The sequence below is a fragment of the Coccidioides posadasii genome, chromosome 1, assembly GCF_018416015.2.
Source record: "Coccidioides posadasii str. Silveira chromosome 1, complete sequence".
In the NCBI taxonomy this organism is placed as follows: domain Eukaryota; kingdom Fungi; phylum Ascomycota; class Eurotiomycetes; order Onygenales; family Onygenaceae; genus Coccidioides; species Coccidioides posadasii.
This window is the reverse complement of record NC_089407.1, coordinates 2966786-2990295: the sequence shown is the minus strand read 5'-3', so window position 1 is coordinate 2990295 and position 23510 is coordinate 2966786. Positions and strand designations below refer to the sequence as shown.

Genomic DNA, 23510 nt, shown 5'->3' with positions numbered 1-23510 from the left:
TAGTCGATTTAAATCGCGGATGTGAACGGGATGGGCTGGATGGGTTCGAAAGTAGAGACGAGGGTGGCGATGATGGATGCAGAAACTTGGTTTGTGAGCAGCGTGCAATGAGTTCGATTTATGGGAGACGATGAGAAGCAGTGCGGGTGAGATTGAGAGAGAGTCGATGGGATGGTCGCTCATATGGAAGGCTGCAGCCCCGCGAAGTCAATATGTAAGGGCGGTGGAGAGTGGTACTAGGCCCGATCTGGTCTAGTGGCAGTGGCTGCTGACCTGGTAGTATGACTAATTCCAGCAACCAGCCAATCACAAGGAGCCACAGCATTCCACGTGATCCCCTGTCTCGAGTGACTCGAGCAGGAATGAGCCGCCAGAAGACACGCAGGAAGCGTTCAAAGAGTGCCACAGGGCTCGCGTTTGGAGGCCGTTCATCTCGCAGGGACAGGACGAGTCAGACTGACCATGGAAGCCTAGGCTGACCCCACCGGCGGGTGAATCTTATTTCATGCGCGGCCAAGCAGCGTCCACACGTATTCCGTGACCCGAGATAATGACCTCATCATGCAAATGCCCCAAACAGGACAAACAGCGCAAACCTTTCTTGGCATGCCCAATTACGCTCGCTCCGTCGTTTCTCCGGGCCTCTATTGTTTTCTCCCTCTACGGAGTACCAGCTCCGGGTTGTGGTCGGTTCTACAACGGCGAGGTTGGGATACATGCCCTCTGGCCGACATCAACTTCGTTCATTGTAATTAAAGTCTCGCAGGCTTCTCTTCTACCTGTTGCCGCGCAGAAAAGTGGTGTGGAACAGCAGCAGGATCAGCCTGTCGTCCACGGTCCGGCGAGTAGGAATCACGTGCTTGGCTGGGCTCATGGGTCGTGCTTCCGGGATGTCGTGTTTATGGTCGAACGACAGAGCTCGAGCCAAAGGAATTGCCGGGAAAATAAAGCAGCCGTAACAGCTGCTTAGTATAGCCCCAGTTTCATGGCATTCACATCGCAAACTCTCGTGTATCAATTGCTGTTTTCTTCACATTCTCCATAGATGCAATTGTCCAATTGGTCCTGCAAAGCGTAATCGTTATGGCAACTCCCCGCATGTACTCCCGCTACTCAAGGGCATTTGGGCCTGGCTTTTGGAGATATCCCTGCCTTGCAGCTTCAAGGAGCCAGCGTCGTCAGATATCCTCATTCAATTTCAGGTCGTCAGAGAACGCGAGAGGATGGAGGCCGGTCGTGGCCTTCTCAATTGCAGCAGCAGCAATGGGTGCTTCGCTGCATGCTCTGGTATACGACCCATGCACATATCAGTTCAAGTTGTCAAACGTACATGATGCTAATTACGAATTCGAATAGACCTCAGAGCCCGTCAGGCTCGATGCGCCCTCGATTGCTGCTCTCGATGATAAAACAAAGCGCGGGGGCACCATAACCTCCTCATCGCCCATGCGTCTTCGCATGGAAAAGCTTATAAAGGACCACCAGAAGAAAATCGTAGATGAGCTGTCGCGCATAGACGGGAAGAACTTCATCGTTGACGAATGGAACCGACCCAATGGTGGTGGTGGTATCTCCTGCGTCCTTCAAGATGGCAACGTCTTTGAAAAAGCTGGCGTCAATGTCTCCGTCGTATACGGCCAATTACCACGCCCGGCCATTGAGAAGATGCGCGCGGACCATAAATCGTTCGTCGCTACGGACGTGGACTCGCTAGACTTTTTTGCTGCCGGGCTCTCTCTAGTCCTACACCCCAAAAATCCAATGGCTCCGACAGTCCACCTAAACTACCGCTACTTCGAAACTTCAGACCCCAAAGATCCCATCCACGGACCGAAGAACTGGTGGTTCGGCGGAGGCACAGACCTAACCCCATCATACATCTTCCCCGAAGACTGCAAGCACTTCCACCAAACAATCAAAGACGTCTGCGACAAACATGACCCCAGCTACTACCCCAAATTCAAAAAATGGTGCGACGACTACTTCTACATCCCGCACCGCCATGAAGCCCGCGGCATCGGCGGGATCTTCTTCGACGACCTTGACGCTGAATTTCTGGCCCACTCCACCTCCCACTCCTCGACAAATCCACAAGAGACCCTCTTCGCGTTCGTTTCTGACGCCCTCGCCTCATTCTTGCCGTCTTACGTTCCCATCGTCGAACGCAGGAAGGACATGCCGTTCACCCAAGCTGAGAAGGACTGGCAGCAGCTACGTCGCGGGCGCTACGTCGAGTTTAATCTTGTGTATGACCGCGGGACCAGCTTCGGGCTGCGTACCCCGAGCGCGAGGGTGGAAAGTATCTTGATGAGTCTTCCCAGAACGGCGGAGTGGGTGTACATGGATCCAATCTCTGGGACGAGGATGGGTGAGGAGAAGAAGGTTGTTGGGGAGGAAGTCGGCGGCGAGGAGAAGAAGAGGGAGAGAGAGCTGATGGATGTCTTGAAGTATCCCCGGGAATGGGTGTGATGCTCACATTTCGAGCTACGAGGCCTTCTGGGCTTCCGTGGTTGATTTCCCCTTCCTTTTTTTTTTTTTTTTTTTTTTTTTTTGGGATAGTTCGAGTCTCGCCACTGGGGACGCGGCCCGTGGGAGTGTATGATACGAGGGATAGTTTTTATTGGTATAGACAGTGACCTATGTTGAGAGAACGGAGTTTCTCGTATTTGGATCAATGGACAACGGTGGAGGGCTGAAAAGTTGGGAGTTATAGAGCCCTTTCACGATGTATTAAACATATAAAACTATAATACCAGAGTTCTTCAAACAAATGTCAACAGTGTTATAACTATCATGTAGAGCTCTTAGGTGTATGGTAAACCTACTCTACCATATCTTTTCAAAGGTATGACTTGTAGATCTATGGTGCATGCTGTTACATCCAATATGCGCTTAGGTCTTTCGATAGGGAAATTTACTGATACGTTGAGATACATAGGGTACCTTATCTTGCTGCGGCTCTTTCACATTCATTATACGTAGGTAATTTCATTGACGGATAGCTCAGGAATGGTATGAACTTATCCAACGCTGTAACTGACACAGACATAACATGTTCACATGCGGATACTGCGTATGTAGAAATTTCATAGAAAGTCAATGTGTGAATTAATACTCTGTATATGCCAAAGGTATCCTGTATGTATCTAGTATGGCTATGAAGCACTTGACAAAATAAAAAAGATGAAAGTGAAATCAAAAGGTGAAAACAAATTGCAAATAAACAACTAGGCAAACGACGCCTAGGACCATGGACACAGGCGACCAACATCGTTGCCGCGGACGAGGGAAACTCTTTTGGAGCCGCTCTCTTTTGTTACTCATAATATCCACCTGGAGATCTTCACATCACTTGCCCACAGCTCCCTTACCTCCAACACCGCCAACCATAGCTCTCTGCCGTACTAACCATGTCCTTCCAACCTCCGAGCCCATGCCACCTCCATTCGCGCCTCCGCGCTGATGGTACCGAGCCATACCACCCGCATTCTGGTTCTGCAATCGCGACTGAAAGTTGTACCAGGCGGAGGATATGAGAGCAATTTCTCGGGCTTGACGTTGGACGACTTGCATGAGCTCGGCCTATGGAGCGTTGAGTAAGCTTTGTTCTATCATCATACGTCGTGGCTGAAAAGAATTGTCTAGCCAAAATAGTAAAAAGCTATAAAATTACGTACCTCTCGCTCTTTAGCAGCTCTGAACTCATCCAAATCTGCCGAAAAATCCTCATAATGCTCGATCCGCTCTTGCAACGATTTGATGAGTACATTTTGCTCTTTAATGTGCTGTGTTCGATTCAATTTTCTCCCCGGGGGGAGGCAGAAGTGATGTATTAGCACAGAATCTCTGATCGGATTGGACATAACGGTGTAAGGTGACCTCAACGGAAAACAGCTGCGTCAGGGTAGACATGGATTGAGGATAGACTGCGGTGAACACGACAATCGCGAGAATTGGCAAAGAGAAGGACCATTGCCAGAGCCTTATGGTGCTGCTCTTGACCTATTCATGGTCAACTTCTGCTTTGTACCAATCTCGGTCGAAACGTGAATTCGAAGGGGGATTTCGGGTTTATGTTTTGTGAAGAATTTGGGTAAGTGTAGAAGGATGTAATATATTGTTATTTGTGCTAGGTCGGGATATACATGCAGGTGAGGGTTGTGATAACAGGGGCGTATAGGGTACTCGACTTACCTCTACGCGCTTCGTAAGGTTCTCAGCACTTTTCTCTGTCGTGTCAGCGAATTCTTTCAGAAGCTCTAACGGCGATGACTCTGGCTTATCTGAAGTGCCGTTGATTCGGGATGCAAGCTCCTCGAGGAGTTTCTTCATTTCGTATAGCGTCACCTGGTCTTCGCCCCGGAGTTCCTCCTCTCTTTCGTCACGGGCAGCACGAAGGGCATTCCTCTCGCTGCAAACCTCTCTGACAATCGTGCGGCTGACGTCGAGTTTGCCCTCAAGCTCTCGAACCCTATTTTGAAGTGTGTCCCAATCCGCACGCATCTTCGCGATTTCCGAGGCATTCGACTCTTTAATTTCGTTGAGTATGTCCAACTTATCCTTATCAACAAGCCCCACTGCCGCAATAGTTAGAAATATGTCCTGAACTTTTGGACAGCTCTTCAGTAGGAGACATACAGTCAATTCTCGCATCTGAGAGCTCACGCTCAGTTGTTTCCGCGCGTGATTCTGTTTCGCTAAGCTTGGTGCGCAGTGTCGCATACTCCTCGTGCAATTTTCGATAAGTCTTGCTACAGAGATGATAAGCCTAAAACAAGTCAACCAATACAGTATTTATTGGTTGCCTAGAACTCACTTTTCAATATCGCTTTCAGGAGACTCAGAATTGCCTTTAACCTTCCCCAGTTCTTTCCGAAGTTCTTCCTTCTCAGTGTTGCTACAACTGATTAGCATGAATGCTTGCTAGCCTTAGACGGAACAGTTAACGCACAGTTGAGCCTCCCGTTTTCCAGCTTCGTCAAGATCACGTTGGAACGTTCCATGGTCTTTTGGTGTTGCTGTACCAGGGCTTTCCAAACCTTCAAGTTCCCTTATACGCTCTCGCAGTTCAGCGATAGTTGCCTCATCCCGGGAGTGCTGCTCGTCAGAACCTTGTAGCCTTTCGTTCAGGGCATGGTTATCAAACTCCAGCTGCTTCTTTAGATTCTGGATTTCATGGTGGTCTTGTTCGATTTGTGTTATGAGCTGCTTGTACTTGTGAAGCTCTTTGCTATGCTCAGATGAAAGCCGCTGGTTAGAGTCGCTTTCCATCAGCTGTTGCTTCAGGTCCTTCACCTGGATTTTCAGCGTCTGGTTCTCCTTTTCAAAGTCCTGACTGACTTGAAGTTTCTGTCGATACTTCTCGGCCGCATTTGCTTTTCTGGATAGCTGGTCCCTTTCGTTTTTGATCTCATCATAGTCATCTTGCAGCTTTTGATACCTTCCATTTTTCTGACGCATCGATTCCAGTGACATTCGCAAAGTATCAATTTCGTCCTGTGCTGCAATCAGCCTTGCCTCTTGTGATGCGATTATATCCTCTTGCTGTCGGTTTCGGCTTTCAAAACCGACTGCGTCCGGTCCTAGGTCGCCCTTCCCAGCTTTAAGGGTTGCCAGTCGGTCTTCTGTCGACGAAAGCTTTGTCTCCAGGGTATCATTCGTCTCTTGAAGTTTCGCTAACCGGTCATGTAAATCTTCCAAAGCCTTTTCCAGCTCCTTTTTTTCATGAGAGAGTTTATCGTTCTCCGCCAATAATTTTCCGACGCGTTCTTCGAATTGTAGTTCAGGATCCATAGCAATATCACGCCTAGCCCTATATTCATCCTGTTCATAGTTGATCTGTTCAAGGCGATCTTCGGAGGGGCTTTGGGCTTCTTGTATTATGTCCTTCAATCCTTCCTGCGTTTGCGTGGAGAGTTCCTGCATTGTGGTGATGTAGGATTCGGCATGAGGGGAACTAATAGCCGCCATCAACAACAACTTTAGAAGACGGTTGGTATCCTTGACGGAGGCGCTTTCAGCTATCGCTTTGAGGTCGGGAACGGTTGAGAGGCCCGCCGGAACTTCGCCGTCGTTCTGGTTTCGGATGTAGGTGATTAGCAGCTTGTGGATGTGCTTTAGATTTTGCCATTTTGGAACCCAGTGATCCGCGGGGGCATTTTCGGGGAGGTTCCCAAGGAAGTACTGAGGATCAATGTCCTGCAGGATCTCCCACAGAATTGACCCATCGCTCAGATCGTTGCTGGACCGGATCACAGTTCCGAGGGAGAAACTGTTGATCCATTCGAGCAAGGTACTAGTTTCGAGTTCGGAAGTCATGACTTTTGGAAGCCCATCGAAGCGGCCCGGATTCAATTAGTTCGTCAAGAGCATGCCGGCGACGAGCTGCGTAAAGATATCGATGCGCATGAAAGTCGTGAAGAACCGTTTCAGTGAATATTATATGCCAGTTTCGGTAAGGCGCCGGCTACTGCTGACATGATCAGGGGTCAAACCTTCTCCGACAGCCGCATAATTCACGTGGATCATCTCAGTCAACCTTCCAGTCTGATTCTTGCTTTCAAAATTCAAGCAGTCTATCAACTTATTCATGAGCAGTCCAGCTGGAGGAACCTGTTGCTCAGTGTTGCCAAGGGATGTGTTCACGGCCGTTTTGCTTGTGACATTAATTTTTGGGGAGGTGTAACCCATAGTTACATATTCACTCTCCGACACCCTCCATGTTGACCGTAACATCAGAAGCCACACGCGAATTGGGGATTGGGAGAGATTGGGCGGCATGAGTGACAGGGTTAGCAAAAGGAACAACCGCCCAAAGCAGGAAATCTGCACTGCATTCTACCCCGGCACCCAGAGAGCCATATATCACAGAGCCTGGTAGCAATGCTCTCTTGCGTGCTGTTCTTTTTTACATGGATCAACTTTCTGTGCGGAATACTCTGTATGCAGACATATTCTTGATGGCTATCTAGCTAGTGAGCCATGTGGCAAGGTATCCTGCTTGACCAAGATGCAGTTAATCATGGCTCGCGATCAAAATTTCCTGCTGCTTTTAAAGACTGCACTTTCGCTTGCCATTGCCATGACCCCAGCCTATACTGCAGCTGCCAATAGCTCGACTACATAAAATGGCTACAAAAATTCATATCTTGAAGGTCCTTCTTGCCCAGGAGAGCTCCAACAATGATGTCAATTCGCTCCTTTTACGTTCTCCATTGATCCCGGGACTCGGCCGTCGTGATCAACTCACGATGACTCAATAATATACTGCCTAAAGGTTACGTGGCCAATAAATATTTCGGGCAGATGAAGTTCCGGGGCGATTAATAGGCCATGTCAAAGCCCAATAACCCATAGGTATTGGGGTTGTACCCAATAGCAGAAACATGTGTAGTGTGAGCCATTTTGTAACGGCCTTTAAGCGACACCTTAGGGGCTCACAGAAATTGGCCAGATTTATACAATCTCGAACCCTCATGCTATGATATCTAGTCAAAACATGTAATTATCTGGTGTCAATGCAACGCCCACCATACCTCCACCCACAACCAGCTACAGGAAATGACACCAGCACAGTTCATACCTAGGAAGAAGGCCTATGTCCTCTATTAGGGGTGATGTTTCAGTTCTGCAGTGATATGTGCGTATGTAATATAGTGAATTGAGGTCAGACCAAGATGCAGCAAAATACCAAAGTTCACTCTTGCTGCCTCCAGTTATCCTATAGGTCTATAGAAGACATGATAAACCACCGTCGCAAAAGTAACTGCACCGTCATAAATAGGAGAAAAGAGTGCAATTGGGGCATTTTTGAAACATCGATGCCCAAATCCAAAATTTTATTTAGCAAGTCATAAGCCCGGCATCACCACGTCGTGGATTCATTCCGGTTTTCGGCCATAGACGGCATAACTGCAAATCACGTAAAGAAGTAACTTAGAACTCACATACTTTGGAAAAGAAGCTCTTAAGGGGTATACTCACAAGTCAAACATGCCATGAACATTACGGTTACGCATGTCACTCCTGGCCTTAGCAGAAAGATCTTTTACTTGTTCCTCTGTCCAGCCCGAAAATCTCGTTAAAACAGCCATAGCACCCGCTTCGAACCCGCCGGAATCAAACTGGAGCAGAGTCCACGTGCCGATCTTTTTCTAGTGCGTAAGATATCTATCAGTATACTGATTGAAGATCTTGGAGAGTAATGGTGAAGACCACTGCGTACATAGTATTTATCTTTCGGCCAGGTTCCAATCGGTACCAAGAATTTTTTGACAACAATATCCTCAAATCCGGCTTCGCGAAGCCACCGTTCAAGAAACGGGCCGACATTCACGGCATATCCTGTCTTAGTGAACGCATTGATAACTTCATCATAGTACTTTTCCAGAGCAGTGCCTTTCAAGGACCCATCTGTCGAGTAGGGCTTAGGGTTCCAATCCTGAAGTTCAACCCATCCTCCAGGCGCAAGGTGTCTTGAAGACGTGAAATGAAGTTAATAACCTGGTAAGAGAGCATATCCCAGGATCCAATGATTCTTCCCGAAGCGACTCACTTGTAACACTGATTTATTAGCTTAAGATAGTCCTTAGTGGATCCGGCTAGCCACCTAACGTGTATAAAGTCGAAGTAATTGGGTTGGTAGACCCATTCTTCTTCGAAGTCTTCAACAATGAAACGGACGTTCGGAGGGACACTAAAGCAAGTTTTAGCAATCCGTAGGTGAGATATAGAGATAGAGAAAAAGGTAAAACCAGTTAGAGAGAGGAATTTACAGGCTTGGCTGGGTAGGACTCAGGTCGTTTCCAATAACCTATATAAGACTCAGTTTGCGAACCTTCCGGTGACATTGGCCTCTGATGAAGATATAATATACACACACCTCTGCAGACGGGTACTTTTCACCTATGGCAAGGTAAAATCAGCCATCATAGCAGCACCAACGGTATTCTCTATTTGGATTTGCATACCGAAGTCGATAGCCCAAATTCCCGTCCCGGTCCCAAGATCAATCACTCTTTTCACGCCTGATGAAATCGGTGCCAGAAACAATTTGCCCTCCATGGCTGTTAGCAGCATGTGGTGAATCATATCCAGCCGTTCCGACTCTTGTTCATCATTTGGGAGGAGGTAATCTTTCGCCGGACTTATTTAGCATCGAGGACCACCATTAGCAAATATGCAGAAGCGACCTACTCCCATCGCGGTAGCCGTGATATCGTCTACCATTTTCCTGTCGGTAGTTAACGACAGAGGATGTGAGAGAGGCCGTGTAGTTCGAGAGCTCAGATCCATAAAGAGAGTCGTTCTCAGTAGCCTGTGGAAGGGAAGCAGCAAATAATCAACAGGATATCCGGACGAGTTATGCGGACATAAGCGCCAGACGGAGATCATTACGGACCTGGGAGTCAACTTCCAAGATATCATTGCGATCATTGGCAGCTTGGCCAATTGCCTCAACTGGTTCAGCCATTTTGTACTCGATGGGCGAAATGATAGGCAACTCTGGATGTTTGTATATGCGGGGACCTGGATCCCTCCTGTTCTGGATTAACTAACTAGTGCCTAGCACCCGCCGCTTTATTCTCACCCATCTTTATGCCATCTTCACCCTGCATCCTCGCCCATCCTTAGGCTGAACACGTTTCCCGGAATTACTCGTACTATAACAGTACTGTACTAGTTTAGGAGCAGGTTGGGATGGGATGGAGAAACTATTTGATTGACCTGGTATGGTATCGGGCCCTAGCTTGACAGATTGGTATTAGGTCTAGTACCAAATTTACAAGCTTGGGATGGGATAAGGTGGTATCAAAGATTCTACTAGAAAAGCTGTAGTACGTTGGTACAGAGTACATCAGAAATGATAAAAAAGTAACAATCTTAGGTAATGATATTAAGCTAGTTATCCGGTGGGGCTGCGGTGGACACCGTACTGTACTCCGCAGCCAAGAATGATTTAGTTAACCCATCCCCATCCCCATCGCCATCGCCATCGCCATCTCCATCTCCATCTCCATCTTGATCTTGCAAGCCATGTCGTCCTGCCCTTTCAACCCACTGCCTGCGTGCCCCATCCCAATTCAGTGGGATGTGCCAGGCCGTATTGCAAAGCTGCAGGCCATGATCAATGACCCTGTCAACCAGTGAACCACAGAAGCTAAACCTCCAGGCTGCTATCGACCTGTATCATGCAAAAGAGCTTCCAGGGCGGTTTAAGCGGATCCAGGACGGCAAAGTTGTCCACCATAGGGATATCGGTTTCCGGCGGCCATACTGGGTTGAGGTATTTCCCTTCCCATCAATTATCTGTCCACCCGTAGTTGTCATTGGATCAGCACTGTAAAGGTCCGGTGGGTTGGGATCCATCTTATTCTTATCTCCAGCTGAACTTGATTTCGCTCCCGCCCTTGTTCATGGCTCAAACACCAATCAGCACAGCGCTCAGATCATGGGTTCAGATGTGGCCATTCCATCGAGCTGTCATTTTGTTTATTTATTTCTTAACAATTGCCTGTGCTCTTCTTTTCCCTTAAATTGCGAGACTGGGTCTAATCCATCATAAAAATTTGTTGTATGGGGTATTTTTTTGCCTGAGACTTATTTGGCTCCCTGGGAGGAATATGCACTATAGTTCAGGCAAAGTGAATGCTAACATGCAAGAGTCCAAGGCAGCTAGTCTCCTAAATGGCATGGTTGGGGCAGTGAGAAATCTGAACAGACTTAGTCTCATTTTCCTATCTTGTCTATACACCTCTCCTTGTGCCTGCCCTGATGAAGTCCGGCTGGGATAAGTACATGGATAACTATCACCCTACTTCATCTGAAAAGAACATGGCTCTGGGTTATTAAGGTGAGTGGTTAGAGAGGAGTCTCTCGGGAGACACGTGGCAAAGGATATACATTAAATACTCCATATCCAACCCATTTTTGACGTCTTCGCCAGGAACGACTACACTGCAAGCAAACCCCCTCTATGATGAACTCAACCGATGGGGACCGGGTATTCGATTAACGCTGCGTCCGGAAGCTCCAACAGGAGCTGCCCGCCAGCAATGTTTTCCAGAGTGTTTCCACTCTAATAGATGCCGGGAACGATTCTCCATTTCACAACCTTTTTGTACTTGTCCCAGTCATCGCCATACTTCTCTGCACAGGCGGCATCGTCTCTCCGTTCACGATGAATGAGCATAGTGGCAAACCACACAGCGTAGAAATACGTATAAAGAGTGCCCCACCCTCGTGCGGCGCCCTGGATCACCTCCCGGCCATCGAGCATCTTAGTGACACCCACATCTGCAACGTGGCTATTGGCTGGAAAAATGAGGTAGCCCGCAAAAGCTGTCGGGAGACTAAAAGGCAATGACTGCGTCCAGTCCCCAAAGTAATTAATATGCCGTGCGACTCCCCACCATCCGGCAGTGAGTAGCCTTGTGCCTCTCTTTGTTTGTATGTACGACATGCCCGCGACGCTAGGGTGATTGGGATTAGTGCGAAAGGTGTTTTTCTGGCCGTTGGCGGCGCGGAAGATATACAGGCCGATGGCGAACACAGTACTAACTGCGACGAGTCCCATCCACCCCAGTTGTACCGGGTAGACTGAGAGATAGCGACACTGGGTCGAGTACAAGAACGGCACCCAAACGATATCCCCGAAACTGAGCATAAATCCTAGTCCGTCCGTGGTGATGTCCATCATGCCCAGAATGCCTGTTTCCGCATACTGACCCTCGAGTACGTAATAGCCCTGCACCGCCGTTATGATAAAGATGCTGTCGGTTACGTAGCCGTACGTACGGTATTGCTTAGCAACGAAGGCTAGGTTGAGTAACGCCCAACCGGTCAGACCGGGACGCATCTCGAACCAGGCCTTGAGATCAACTTCGCCAATGAAGGGGAGCGTGATTCGGGGATTTAGTTCACGTCCAATGTAAAAATCGTAGATCATATTTCCAGTGTGGCCTCCCCTGGCAAGTTCTCGCATCTCGCTGTTACCAGGTTTCACACCAAAACTACCAATGTAGACGTACACCGAAAGGACATAGGCGATGATGATATTAGCGGTCAGAATTTGCAAGTAGTTGTCGGTGATGAATGTCCAAACGACGAAGTTCGCACCATAGAGGTAGGTGCCGACCGCGCATGCGGCCAATTGGACAATGGTGGCATAGAAAGCTGTAAGACGCCGTTAGCCCTGGTAAACTGCGATATCGCTCTCGGGATAACCTACCATTGAAGCGGTATTTAAGCGGACGGCCAGACTCGCGCAATTTGGTCCCGTATACCTCCTGAGCCGGAAGCACCCGATACAGGACCAAGCTGAGCAGATAATAAGCTAGCGTCCACTTTGTAGCTTTCCAGCTCGCGAAACCCAAGATGCCATCCCGTGGCCACGGGATTTGCGACTTTAAGCTTTCCCAGGTAAGAGTGCGGATATCTAGAAGAGCTGGTGCTGGACAGCCGGTCACATCATTGCAGGTGAAATAGAGAAAATTCATCAGCACTGGAAGGCCAAGGACGATAGCAGTGGCCCCTGGACTAAGCAACGAGTTACCCCTTGTTAGCAATGCCCTAGCAGTTGATGACTGAATTGAGGGACGACTTACGGGCCCCCGAATTCATACTTGGGTTTCTGTCTGGCCATGGTTGTGGACGATTGAAACGCGCCACAAGACGCTGAAATGGGCCGACGAGAAATTCCTGGCCCAACGCGAGTTTGAGAGCTCCCTTCCGAGATTCCAGAAATTTGAACGAAACATTTTAGCGTGTCAGAGCCGAGAAGGCTTCCCCTGAAATATCGTCTTGGCGCTTCTTGGTGCTAACGAATTAGTGTTGCCTGAAGGCCTTCGTTCCCATCAACCAGAAAAGGGTCACCCTGACCAGCGCTTTGAAAGCTGGCAAACGATAAGACTTACCTTGGTCCGCCCATAAGCCCTGGAAGTTTGAAGTTGGGCATCCTCTGTACTTTAACCAAATCTAAGCTTCGGATCCCGACAACTTTTTCTCGTTAGTAAAATTGGCCTTTAGCCATCCACGTGCGAACCTTGGAGGCCTTGATGGAGCAAATGGATGAACTGGCATCCTTATTCCTCCAATGAACAGGGGTTCTATCATATGGAGCTGGAAGCAATTCTGATATCTCTAATTGCCAGCGTACCAGTAACCGGCTTTGATCGCTTTGTTCCGGCAATGAGTATCAGTCCATAGTTGATTCACTATGTAAGTTTAAGTACTAAATTGAACTTCTTGTACGGAGTATATCGAAACAGGTTCCTTGTTTTTAAAGAGCGAAATAGGATCTCCCATATGTACGGAGTAGACCGCTCCACATGAGAAGACATTGCCAATAGAATTCATGACATTCAAAGTATGATTATAAGTAGATTCTGAAACGATCCTTCGAATCCACTTCCCCCTGAGTATCCCCATAAAGCGTTCACTTTGGCCAGGAATACACACAAAGAGCCACTAGTCCATAAAGAATCCATTCATCTCGGATCGGACGTAGAGGATTGTCCCCATCTCATCAAGACATCAATTCGTAGCCGGTTGGTTTATGGTGACAATCTGATCGTCCTCAATGACGGGGGGGTATTCTGTCCCAAGAGCACTAACAGCATCCATGGCAACCGACGGCGCTTCGGCCGCAAATCCTCTGCAGATAAGGACGGTGAGGATCACACTCATATGGTGAGCGATAAATGGGGTAATGCATACTTGATCAAATCTATACAGAGCCATAAGTTAGCAAAAGGTCGCTGATGAATTAATGGCGTGGTTGCAACTTACTGTATTCATGGGTAATTTTGCCACCCTGTTGACAAATGGAGGGGTTAGTTCTCGTGGTAGTACAACTGGAGGATTTGACTGCCTAGCATACGTTTGCCTTGATCGCATCCTTTGCCTGTTGAACCACCGAGTCAGGCGTTTCTGAAGGGAACGTGATGATGACGGACTTGTGTTGAGCGGAGGCGGCCATAGCAGCTGAGAAGAGAAAGCTAAAGATGACAGTGAGTGTCACTTTCATGCTGTGGAACAGGTTAACTTGGAGATGTGTTGCGCTCAACGCGGGGTTGCGTGGAAGTTAAATGTGTTGTCAGATCAGGCACTCCAAAGGATCGAAAACTTGGTGCGTTTGAATTTGTAATCACTCAAGGACTGCGTGAAAGGGTGAAGAGTAGGGGGGGACAGTTAAGCGTGTGCCTGGCAGTCCTCTCTTCCTTTATATACTTCTTTACTGATGACCTTGCAGCAAGGATGCGGGAGGTTGCTAAACAAGTGGCACACTCGCCCATGGGACCATCGTCATCGCCAGATACGCCCATACGCCAGTCCCAGCGAAATGTAACATCGAGACGGCCTTCCGATCCCGAACCTGGAAAGCCACGTCATGTGATTCCGGGAGCCGGCCGCCACACTTGGCTCTGCTTAGTCAGACGGCCAACTAAGCACCGTGCTAACTAACTAGGTTAGTTAGTGGCGCAGTATGGCCTGGTTTTACATAAGAATCCGACGCCAAAACCTCTTCGCCTTCCACTGCCATCGTCAACCTCACACCACGACTCCTGCCCCTGCCCTCTGTTTTCTTTTCACCACACTTGTTCTCTTCTTAATGCCTAGATGAACGTCTTGCTTCCTTAGACGCCTGTTCTATTCGATTTTGCTTTTTTTTCCTGGTCTCCTTCGAAACCAGCCCGCCACCATCCAAACCACCTCGCACGTGTCATCCTTTGCCAGTCTCAGAGTGAGATCAGATAATAATCCCGCATCTCCCGGCCTAGACTAGTCAGCATACGCCGCTTGAAGGGAATACGTAGAACGGGGGAAGTGTTTTGATTTTTGGTTTTGCGATAGGCTGAGGAATACAAGGTGCTTTGGGAGTGAATTCGTGGGATATCGCACGGGTTCTGTTCTATGACCAGTCTCTGCGAATAATAGCTAGCAAAGAACAAAATTTTTTGCATACTGTTTTTTGTGTTTCTTCTTCTATTGCTCACTCAAATCAGAGATTTATCTCCGCGAGGAGGGAGAGAGACAGAAGACAGTCAAACAAAGAAACATATCATTGACTTATACTCCTGGCAACACAGGAAGCTACTTACTCCAGAATTTCACTCTGCAAGAGAATAATCAGACCTCACCCTCTCTCCCTTGTCTTTTCATTTTCCTCCCTTTTTTTTTTTTTTTAACTCTTCAGCCTAATATCTCGACGGCGCTCGCCTCCGTCTGTCGCATTCCAATTTCCCGCAGTAAATCTACTGCCCGGTATGTCTGGACTCGCCTCGGATGAAGTCGCTGAGGACTACAAGAACTCCCTTGAAGACCTGACGACGAACGACAAATTCCAGATTAGCAATTTAACTGTCATTGCTAAGGAAAACACTGAACATGCGATGGCCATATCCAGGGTCCTGGAAAATCATATACGGACAGTAGGTCAAAATCTTCCTTTCCGTTAAACTCTATTTGTCGGGCTTTTTTCTCTTTGCGTTTCCATGGCTTTTGCCTATATGTCGTCAGATTTGTAGACGCTTATATTTTGCGGGATCGTTGTCTAATTTGTTTCTGTAGACCCCCCCTTCGCAAAAGCTACCGGCTCTTTACGTAGTTGACTCGGTCGTCAAGAACGTAGGGACTCCCTACACTTTATTCTTAGGACGCAACCTCTACCAGACTTTCATGAATGCGTATACCCTTGTCGATTCCCAGACTCGGAAAAAACTAGACGAGATGTTAAAGACGTGGAAGGAACCTGTTCCAGGGTCCTTGGACTCCAGGCCTGTGTTTCCTGTTGAAATCACCCGCACTATCGAGAACGCTCTGATTAAAGCAAGGACAGCGGCCCTTCAGCAACAACAGGCAAGACAGCAGCAGGAGATTCGCAGCCGTACCCGTGGGGTTGCTACTCCTCCTCCGGCATGGAAGCAAGCTGCCACCCTACCCCAAACTGCAGCTCAATATACGTCGTCTTCCGGTCAGCCACAGCATGCTAACGGTCAGATTCATGTAAGTGATCCCACTGCTATTTCCGTTAATATCCTAATTCTTACACTCAATAGTCGGATCCATACCAAGCGAGATACGCACAAACTGCTCCCCCTCAGTATCCTCCAGCTGCACAGCAACAATACCCGTACAGCCAGTCGTATTCAGAGGGTGTTGATCTGGCTTCTTTGCATCGCGATATCGACAACTTGATCTTGAGCGCACGGAGCGACTTTGCTAACAAGCCTCTTGATACCGCTGTCCAACAGCGGCTTAAGGCGCTTTTAGATCTACAAAGCATTCTCCAGCAACAAAAGCTACCACAAGAGCAACTAAAACTTATTCGCGATCAGGTCTCCAAACTTTCAGCATCGGCACCAGCAGCACCCATAACTCCAGCTGCCTTACCCCTTCCGCCGATTACCACATCAGCTGTCCCAACACCGCCGCTCCTGGCGACTCATACTCCTCAACCAAATATCCAGGCCCTATTACACCCAAATACTCTGGCAGAGCTTATTAAAGCCACCGCAAATCCCCAAAGTCGTACTCCTCCACCACCTCAGGCTCAAGTATTTTCTCAACAAACCCTTGTCAGTACATCTAGTACACCCACAACCGCAACTCCGGCGCTCAGTGAAAACCCCTTAATTGCCTCCCTTAGAGCACGCGGCCTTCTTCCACCGGCGCCCGGTGCTCCTGCATCCCAGCCAGCCCCCAGTCTTCCATTCATTCTTCCTGGTCAAAACGGATATACCCCAAGCACAACTCCACAATTACCGACTCCTACTCAAACAAATATCAAAATTAATGTGCAAATGAGCTCGGCATCTATCAAAGTGTAAGTTATTTTGTTGGTTATTCCTTATCGTATAATTATTAACTCTTGCATATAGGCCCCGCCCAAATCTTATTTTCCGCCTCTATGAAGAAAAATCAAATCGTTGCGGAACGTGTGGGCGTCGTTTTGCGGCTAATGATGAAGGGAAGGAGAAGAAAGCTCGGCATTTGGACTGGCATTTCAAAACCAATCTACGCATGAACGAAGCATCCAAACGTGGCCAAAGTCGTAGTTGGTACGTAGATGAGAGAGTAGGTATCCCATGGACCTTTATTGCCCTTTCTTTTTTTTTTTTTTTTTTTTTTTTTTTTGGGATAACTACTTACAAACCGTAGGACTGGATTAAATCCCGCGACTATGATGATGATGTCGATTTAACCGATGCCGCATCTACTTCGGCCGGTAAATCAACAGGCCAGGATGGAGCAACGAAACAGGCCCCCCAGCAACGATGGATTCATGCACCAAACGACGCAGCGCTGCGAAATACCCCGTGTCCAATTTGTCAGGAGCATTTTGAGTCAACGTGGTCGGAAGAAGCGCAGGATTGGATATGGAGGGATGCGATTAAAGTGGGTAGTCGTGTATATCATGCCAGTTGTTATTCAGAGCTCACAAAGGATGGAGCTGCTGCTCCTCCCGGCTCACTAACCCCAGTTGGGCGGACATCCACTCCCGATTCTGTTTTAGGGAAACGCAAGGCAGAGGTACGATGTTGCTGAGGTACTCTCTTGGATTTTGACGTCGTTCGTACTAACACTTTGACAGGACATTGACTCTCCTGGATCTAATGTTAGAATAAAAACGGAACCGGTTTCTTGACAAGTCAAGTTTACGTAGCTTATCATCTCAACGCTTAAGTGACCATGTCCGTCCAACCATAGACTCCTACAATTCGGCATGGAGACCAAACACGCCGAGTGATATGTTCACGGCGGAGGACCCTGTTATTTTTACTGCATCATGTACTATTTAGCCGAGAGCCTTAGACATTCAAATGGCATGCATTTGGTTACTTTGTATCACTTGTTGTTCGAGGTTATTCTAGCTTTTGGTCATTTGAGCTTATCTACTCCGTATTGCGTGTCGCGCAGCGTTGGTTTACTTATCCGATGTAACTCTGTTGTGGAAACCCCTCATCTCTATCATCAATGGGACATAGAACCAGTATATAATCAATTTGATTCGATTAGTTATTTGACTTACGGGAAGTCTTCACACTCTTTTTTAACCCAGGTCACTTGAAATTTCATATTCATAGCTCCATATTCATGATGGCGGAACCGTATAAGCTACGTTGGGGAATGATGGGTGAGGCGCGTCTTCATCCCTAGATTCCTTGCGTCAAGTATCAGGCTGATGACATGCACAGCGACGGGTGGTATTGTCAAAAGTATGGCCCGATCTTCTTTGGACTTTACATGTCCCTCGAAACTCCCAAATCCCATACCCAGGCCCTCGATCTAACTGGATGGCCGAACAGAATTCACGCGCGACCTCCTCATCGACCCCGCTCTCCGCAGCTCAGGAGACATTTCCCACACAGTTAGCGCCGTAGCATCATCTACGTCCAAAGCGCGCGCGGAGCAGTTCATCGCCGAACTCGGACTGCCCGCTCCCTGCGCTGCATATGGATCCTACGAAGAATTGGTCAAAGACCCGTGCGTCGATGTCGTCTACGTCGCAACTCCCCACTCCCATCATTTTCAGAATGCCATGCTTGCCCTGGAGCATGGGAAACATGTCCTTTGTGAGAAAGCGTTCACGGTGAATGCGGCTCAGGCGAAGATCTTGGTGGAAACGGCAAGGAAGAAAGAGCTGTTTCTGATGGAAGCGGTGTGGACAAGGTATTTCCCACTTTGTGTGGAGATTAGGGAGCTGGTGAAGAGAGGGGAGATTGGGGAGGTGCTGAGAGTGATAGCGGATACGAGCGCAGGGAGTGATTTAGAGAAGGATTGGAGTCTGGATCATAGGATGGTTAACATAAATCTTGCAGGTGGTGCACTACTTGATCGTGAGTGTTGAGCATCTCTTCTTCTGCTCAGGCTTCTCTCTCTGAAGTCAGCGCTTTAGGCTAATGTGTGCTCTACAGTGGGTATCTACTCATTAACCTGGGCTTTCCAGATTCTCTACCATACACTCCCACCGTCAGACCGCGCTGCTCCTTCTGCGATATCCTCTCAAATCACCAAGCACCCCGCTACCGGAGCCGATGAATCTACGTCTATTTTACTTGAGTTCCCCCGGTCCACACCATCAGGGAAACTCAAAAGCCATGCCGTTGCCATGACGAGCATCCGCGTGTCCATTGACCCAGATGAAGAAGGCACTGCAGGCCCGTCAGTCCGTATTCAAGGCACAAATGGTGAGATCCAAGTCTATGGCGATCCTTACCATCCCAAAAGATATAAGATTATACCACGAAAGATTGTAGGTCAGCTTGTGAAAGCTGTGAAACAGGTTGACGCTGTGTTCCCAGGGAATGGACGGGGAATGTACTGGGAAGCTGATGAAGTGGCTAGATGTCTGAGGGATGGAAAGCTGGAAAGCGAAACCATGCCTTTATCAGAGAGTTTGGTGATTATGGAGGTCATGGATGAGGTGCGGAGGCAGGGAGGGTTGGCGTACCCGGAAAAAATTGAGTCAACGCAGTATCCACTGCAACTTTGAGAGGTTGGAGCTGTGTTTGCATAGGTCTAGGATGACAGCTGGCATCTTTACATGTATATATGTATGTACGCCTTTTCTTCGCCTCTTATGCCTTACCGTTCTCCCAGCTGGAAATTATGGTGGTTAATATGTACCTGAATGACATTTTGCACTGTTTGGCTTTCAGATGTGTGTCAAAATAAATGCATATGCCGTGTGTGCTATTAACAACCTAATTCAACCCCCCAAAAACAAAAACTACCACCAAAGATTCGGCCCCGGAGCTCCTAACCTCGTTAGCGAGCCTCCCCTAACACGGAGTGTGGAGTATGGAGTACATACGGAGTACTCCATATAGTGCCTTACAATGCAACTAATTCACCAGTCCAATCCCAACATGAAATAATGAAGATTCTACGGAGTATATGAAGTTTATACTTATATTGCCCTGGTGGAGGACTCGTATGGTTGTCATTCGCTAAGCTACCTAAAGGGGGGATTTTGTCTACGAGCTGGATTACCTAACACAGTACGCAAATGTTGGTCATGTGACCACAGTTTACCAACTTGCTGCGATCCATCCATGCTCTCTCTTTTCTGCTCATGTTTGCTGGCAAACGTGCTTGGGAAGGGAAAGAATCAGTTCTAATGCAACCCTCGAGAATAAGCCTCTCACGGGGCGCGATTCTTATTCCTTTTTCACAGCAACATACAAAGAAATGACACCCCTATTACCCCAGCGTCGCCATCAGTCATCCCTTGAGGGCATCATCAATTTTTCCGGCCCTAAACCCTTCGCAGTGGATGAACGGGCTGGGGCTCGGCGCAGATTTTATGATATTATTAACCATTTCGACACAACAGATAATGACAAAAGGGTTGGATACAGGCGCCCTCGATTTGTCCGCTATACCTATGAATACTCGCGCTCTGAGTTATCACAAGATACATTTCTACGCGCCTTCTTCGAATTTATGAAGCTAGATGTCGCTGGGGAAGAAGATATTGACTTTCTTGATGAAGACGTGGAGAATCAACTGGGCAAGAACTTGATCACATTTGCAGACTTCCTGCTAGATAACTTCTTTCTACCACGTCTGGCCCCTATCCACTGCCCTGTCAGACATCTGCTAACCTTTTTACAGTCAAAGCTTCTGGCCGGCACACTCCACAGCCCTCCCCTGCACATCTTTCAGCCATCCAAAGAGCACAAGGAGGAATACATGAATTTACTGGGACACCTGACCGAATATCAGTCCTTCGAGGTTCTTGCCTTGTCCGTGACCGCCATCGCTGTGTGATCTCGCGCAAATTTGATCAGCAGGAGGCAATAATTCGTTTGACACAAGATGGCAATAATGCCCAAGATGATGAAGGGAACCTGCTTCGGGGACAGTTATCCATGATTTTAGAAGTGGCCCATATACTCCCACATTCTCTGACACAAGCAAATGCAAATTGTCTATTAGTAAGCCACCTTGTCAAAGAGAATCTTTCCCTGGGCTAAATGACATGCTTAGGATGATTCCAAAAAAGCAGCACTCATGATTCTCAACATGTTTGATTGCAATGTTTCACATCTTATGGATGGTAACAATATTGACCGGCCATTTAACGCTATGAGTCTTACTCGTGATCTCCACACCCATTTTGGCAATTTTGCTGTTTTCTTTGAAGCTGTTCCTGGCCAGGCGCATACCTACCAAATCAATACTTTTCTCCCCCCCCCGGAATTTTACAAGATCTCCCTGTTACTCGCACATTTTATCTCACTAATGACCGATCAATAGAACCCCCTTCACCCCGGCTCCTTGCCATACACCATGCTATTGCTCATATCCTTCACCTCTCTGGGGTAGGGGAATATATTGATAACATTCTGCGGGATATGGAGGAGACAGGTGTACAAGAGGATGGGTCCACAGAACTCGGCCGTATAATGAAGTTGAGATTGGGTGGTTGGCTAGGTGGCGCGGTTGGTGCATATGGTTAGCCCTTGTGCTTGTTGCCTGTGTGGCTAGTTCTTCCTTCAGAAGGCCTTGAAGAGATCTACAAGGACCAAGATCTAGACCTCTTCATCAAGCAGGATGTGGAAGTTGGAGTCGCCTGCCCCGTTTTTTAGTGCCATCAGCAACTAGGGCCCCCTTTTACGGTATAATTACCAGATCTCTACGCCTTGGAGTCGCTGGGGGCGAGTGGCTTAAGAAGAGTACCAGTATTATAGGATACAAAGGCTACTTTTACATATAATAACATCAGCATCCACGGGCATTGGACCAAATTCCCACTTCTTTCACAAGAGCAAATTGTAAATAAATTCTCAGTTTGGTGTTTTCTGAACAGTTTGGCCGAGTTCTCCTGGCCGCGACGTGCTGCTGTCTACAATCCACGTTCGTCGTCAACAGCTTCAGTTGACAGAATGGGAGCGGCCTCCCCGCTTTTCAGCCAGACAGCGGTCATTATCCTAAATGCTCAGAATGGGAGGAAGCAATCTGATTAATTGTAGCTTTGAATTACTATTTAACTTATTTTTACTTTTATGTGGCATGATGACGAATAGTATCCTTACTATGGTTAAGTATCTGATGATAATTCGACGGGCTGAATGCTTTCACTAAGTCTACCAGGGTGTGGTATCTATACGTTTGCTTGTATATGGTTTCATGCTTTCAGGCTATATTCAAATACTCTCAAGAATATCAGGATTAGACACCATTGAGCAAAGGCTCCCCTATCTTGTCACTTTCCACCAGGATCTGGCAGGCTTGCTTGTTGTCAACTCCCATGTCTTTCTTGACCAGCATAACCAGCTCGGGCATCAAGACCTCATACACATAGCCAGTGAGTGCACCATAGTTCAAGACAAGGAGCTCAGCCCCTGCAGTGGATTTGATATCATCTCCAAAATGAAGCATGATATGATGCTGCCAGCTGGGGCAGGAGTCAGTCAAGACACTCCCATCAAATCCTTAAGAAAAGGTTAAATCCACAGCATGAGTGTTCTTGCTTCTCAGATCATAATACCCTGCCTTGTTCAGGTAATATTTGTAGGTAAATCTCTTGCTGTGTTCCTGCATTTAATTATGCAGTGTGCTCCTAAAGGCAGACCAGTAATTAGACTCAAGAATACACTGAAGCAGATCAGCATGAAATAAGATCAAACAGTCATCAACTTGTATCATATATATAAGAACGCAAGTTGATGAACTTGTTTATTATGATTAATTTCCTATCTCTACAGATATCTACGGAGTATTGAAGCAGAGAATCATGCTAGTTAGTGCCTCGTCTTAGTAGGTGACTCAGATCGGCAAAAATCTTTTAAGCTCGGGGCCCGCCCGGGGCACCAGCATAAGATCCCGGCGCCGCTGACCTGAAAATAGGCAAGAGTGGCCAATTTACAGGCACCCTTTTTTAGCGCCGGAGGCCCCGGGCGCCCTAGGCAGACCCCGTGCCTAAAAGATTTTTGCCGATCAGTGGGCTTAGAGAGTCAGGGAGAAGCCTGTGGTACTCCTTATAAGCCTGCTATTGTCTAGTGTTTTCCCCTGGTACAAAGCATCAAAATCTTTTTGCTCCAAGTCCTGGCATATCAACCTAAAATCCCAGAACAATTTTGTGGGAAAGAGCAGTGAGTTTATTTTGCTTCAGGGCAACAACCTTACAGGATGTCAAATTTTCATTCTCTAATCAATATGCTATGTGTCCGATGCTGTTAATTTTTATTAACAGGTATGTAATAATCTAATACTTGTCTACACATATCTGCAAGTCTGGTCTAGATTCAGCAGCTGAAGCAGGATGACATGACTTACTCCTGGGCTGCTGGGCAAAGCCGAAAAAAAAAACAAAGAGACTGATGTTCTCATTGCCCTCAAAGACCGTAACAAGACTATCAGATTCTTTGCTTGCCTTCTTACGCATTCAGCTCTCATCCAGACAAGCTGCAGCATATCACTTGAGTATACCCCGTGGAACAATGCAAACTTGAAGATTTGAAATGTTGGCCCCCGAATGGAAGCTTTATTGTTTGCATCCC

At 47.6% G+C, this 23510-nt stretch overlaps 8 protein-coding genes across 9 annotated transcripts; 4 read left to right on the top strand and 4 right to left on the bottom strand.

Annotated features, from left to right (window-relative positions):
• The first annotated feature begins 841 nt into the window (after window positions 1-841).
• Window positions 842-2773, top strand: HEM13 (Coproporphyrinogen-III oxidase). Its single transcript, XM_003071196.2, has 2 exons — window positions 842-1287; window positions 1357-2773. The coding sequence occupies exons 1-2, from the start codon at window positions 1084-1086 to the stop codon at window positions 2467-2469; spliced, it is 1317 nt and encodes a 438-aa protein (XP_003071242.2). The 5' UTR covers window positions 842-1083; the 3' UTR covers window positions 2470-2773.
• A 512-nt stretch (window positions 2774-3285) lies between these two features.
• Window positions 3286-6406, bottom strand: D8B26_000848 (uncharacterized protein). Its single transcript, XM_003071195.2, has 6 exons — window positions 4952-6406; window positions 4817-4897; window positions 4639-4751; window positions 4195-4577; window positions 3678-3785; window positions 3286-3582 (listed from the first exon to the last, which is right to left on the bottom strand). The coding sequence occupies exons 1-6, from the start codon at window positions 6316-6318 to the stop codon at window positions 3349-3351; spliced, it is 2286 nt and encodes a 761-aa protein (XP_003071241.2). The 5' UTR covers window positions 6319-6406; the 3' UTR covers window positions 3286-3348.
• Window positions 6407-7638: 1232 nt separating this feature from the next.
• D8B26_000847 (uncharacterized protein) lies at window positions 7639-9651 on the bottom strand. Its single transcript, XM_066123362.1, has 9 exons — window positions 9590-9651; window positions 9196-9539; window positions 8970-9134; window positions 8882-8904; window positions 8775-8812; window positions 8555-8695; window positions 8225-8474; window positions 7984-8153; window positions 7639-7911 (listed from the first exon to the last, which is right to left on the bottom strand). Exons 3-9 carry the CDS (start codon window positions 9088-9090, stop codon window positions 7881-7883), a joined length of 774 nt encoding a protein of 257 aa, XP_065979436.1. The 5' UTR covers window positions 9091-9134; window positions 9196-9539; window positions 9590-9651; the 3' UTR covers window positions 7639-7880.
• A 1015-nt stretch (window positions 9652-10666) lies between these two features.
• On the bottom strand, window positions 10667-12733 carry ERG24_1 (erg24, C-14 sterol reductase). Its single transcript, XM_003071193.2, has 3 exons — window positions 12606-12733; window positions 12230-12537; window positions 10667-12174 (listed from the first exon to the last, which is right to left on the bottom strand). Exons 1-3 carry the CDS (start codon window positions 12641-12643, stop codon window positions 11078-11080), a joined length of 1443 nt encoding a protein of 480 aa, XP_003071239.1. The 5' UTR covers window positions 12644-12733; the 3' UTR covers window positions 10667-11077.
• Window positions 12734-13181: 448 nt separating this feature from the next.
• Window positions 13182-14333, bottom strand: D8B26_000845 (uncharacterized protein). Its single transcript, XM_066123361.1, has 3 exons — window positions 13880-14333; window positions 13789-13813; window positions 13182-13726 (listed from the first exon to the last, which is right to left on the bottom strand). Exons 1-3 carry the CDS (start codon window positions 14024-14026, stop codon window positions 13683-13685), a joined length of 216 nt encoding a protein of 71 aa, XP_065979435.1. The 5' UTR covers window positions 14027-14333; the 3' UTR covers window positions 13182-13682.
• Window positions 14334-14550: 217 nt separating this feature from the next.
• D8B26_000844 (uncharacterized protein) lies at window positions 14551-17700 on the top strand. The gene is made up of 6 exons (XM_003071191.2): window positions 14551-15431; window positions 15571-16005; window positions 16059-16825; window positions 16881-17076; window positions 17161-17532; window positions 17594-17700. The coding sequence occupies exons 1-6, from the start codon at window positions 15267-15269 to the stop codon at window positions 17645-17647; spliced, it is 1989 nt and encodes a 662-aa protein (XP_003071237.1). The 5' UTR covers window positions 14551-15266; the 3' UTR covers window positions 17648-17700.
• Window positions 17701-18026: 326 nt separating this feature from the next.
• On the top strand, window positions 18027-19762 carry D8B26_000843 (uncharacterized protein). Of its 2 annotated transcripts, XM_003071190.2 has the most exons (4): window positions 18027-18136; window positions 18198-18218; window positions 18309-18839; window positions 18918-19762. In XM_003071190.2, exons 1-4 carry the CDS (start codon window positions 18097-18099, stop codon window positions 19493-19495), a joined length of 1170 nt encoding a protein of 389 aa, XP_003071236.2. In that variant the 5' UTR covers window positions 18027-18096; the 3' UTR covers window positions 19496-19762. The 2 variants fall into 2 exon arrangements, with proteins under 2 accessions (XP_003071236.2, XP_065979434.1); XM_066123360.1 differs by having other exon boundaries at window positions 18054-18218.
• Window positions 19763-20084: 322 nt separating this feature from the next.
• Window positions 20085-21751, top strand: D8B26_000842 (uncharacterized protein). Its single transcript, XM_066123359.1, has 3 exons — window positions 20085-20569; window positions 20620-20942; window positions 20995-21751. Exons 1-3 carry the CDS (start codon window positions 20194-20196, stop codon window positions 21262-21264), a joined length of 969 nt encoding a protein of 322 aa, XP_065979433.1. The 5' UTR covers window positions 20085-20193; the 3' UTR covers window positions 21265-21751.
• The last annotated feature ends 1759 nt before the right edge of the window (window positions 21752-23510 follow it).

Coding starts and splice junctions, on each gene's coding strand:
- HEM13 (XM_003071196.2), top strand. CDS start 1,084: ATGGCAACTCCCCGCATGTACTCCCGCTACTCAAGGGCATTTGGGCCT. Junction 1,288..1,356: donor GTGCTTCGCTGCATGCTCTG/GTATACGACCCA, acceptor GAATTCGAATAG/ACCTCAGAGCCCGTCAGGCT.
- D8B26_000848 (XM_003071195.2), bottom strand. CDS start 6,318: ATGACTTCCGAACTCGAAACTAGTACCTTGCTCGAATGGATCAACAGT. Junction 4,898..4,951: donor GGAAAACGGGAGGCTCAACT/GTGCGTTAACTG, acceptor AATCAGTTGTAG/CAACACTGAGAAGGAAGAAC. Junction 4,752..4,816: donor CCTGAAAGCGATATTGAAAA/GTGAGTTCTAGG, acceptor TCATCTCTGTAG/CAAGACTTATCGAAAATTGC.
- D8B26_000847 (XM_066123362.1), bottom strand. CDS start 9,090: ATGATTCACCACATGCTGCTAACAGCCATGGAGGGCAAATTGTTTCTG. Junction 8,905..8,969: donor AATTTGGGCTATCGACTTCG/GTATGCAAATCC, acceptor ACCTTGCCATAG/GTGAAAAGTACCCGTCTGCA. Junction 7,912..7,983: donor GTTCATGGCATGTTTGACTT/GTGAGTATACCC, acceptor CGTGATTTGCAG/TTATGCCGTCTATGGCCGAA.
- ERG24_1 (XM_003071193.2), bottom strand. CDS start 12,643: ATGGCCAGACAGAAACCCAAGTATGAATTCGGGGGCCC. Junction 12,538..12,605: donor AAGTATGAATTCGGGGGCCC/GTAAGTCGTCCC, acceptor CTCGTTGCTTAG/TCCAGGGGCCACTGCTATCG. Junction 12,175..12,229: donor GCTTAAATACCGCTTCAATG/GTAGGTTATCCC, acceptor GGCGTCTTACAG/CTTTCTATGCCACCATTGTC.
- D8B26_000845 (XM_066123361.1), bottom strand. CDS start 14,026: ATGAAAGTGACACTCACTGTCATCTTTAGCTTTCTCTTCTCAGCTGCT. Junction 13,814..13,879: donor AGGATGCGATCAAGGCAAAC/GTATGCTAGGCA, acceptor ATTTGTCAACAG/GGTGGCAAAATTACCCATGA. Junction 13,727..13,788: donor CAAAATTACCCATGAATACA/GTAAGTTGCAAC, acceptor GGCTCTGTATAG/ATTTGATCAAGTATGCATTA.
- D8B26_000844 (XM_003071191.2), top strand. CDS start 15,267: ATGTCTGGACTCGCCTCGGATGAAGTCGCTGAGGACTACAAGAACTCC. Junction 15,432..15,570: donor TGGAAAATCATATACGGACA/GTAGGTCAAAAT, acceptor TTGTTTCTGTAG/ACCCCCCCTTCGCAAAAGCT. Junction 17,077..17,160: donor GTTGGTACGTAGATGAGAGA/GTAGGTATCCCA, acceptor TACAAACCGTAG/GACTGGATTAAATCCCGCGA.
- D8B26_000843 (XM_003071190.2), top strand. CDS start 18,097: ATGATGGCGGAACCGTATAAGCTACGTTGGGGAATGATGG. Junction 18,219..18,308: donor GACGGGTGGTATTGTCAAAA/GTATGGCCCGAT, acceptor ATGGCCGAACAG/AATTCACGCGCGACCTCCTC. Junction 18,840..18,917: donor AGGTGGTGCACTACTTGATC/GTGAGTGTTGAG, acceptor TGTGCTCTACAG/TGGGTATCTACTCATTAACC.
- D8B26_000842 (XM_066123359.1), top strand. CDS start 20,194: ATGACACCCCTATTACCCCAGCGTCGCCATCAGTCATCCCTTGAGGGC. Junction 20,570..20,619: donor AGATAACTTCTTTCTACCAC/GTCTGGCCCCTA, acceptor ACCTTTTTACAG/TCAAAGCTTCTGGCCGGCAC. Junction 20,943..20,994: donor CAAATGCAAATTGTCTATTA/GTAAGCCACCTT, acceptor TGACATGCTTAG/GATGATTCCAAAAAAGCAGC.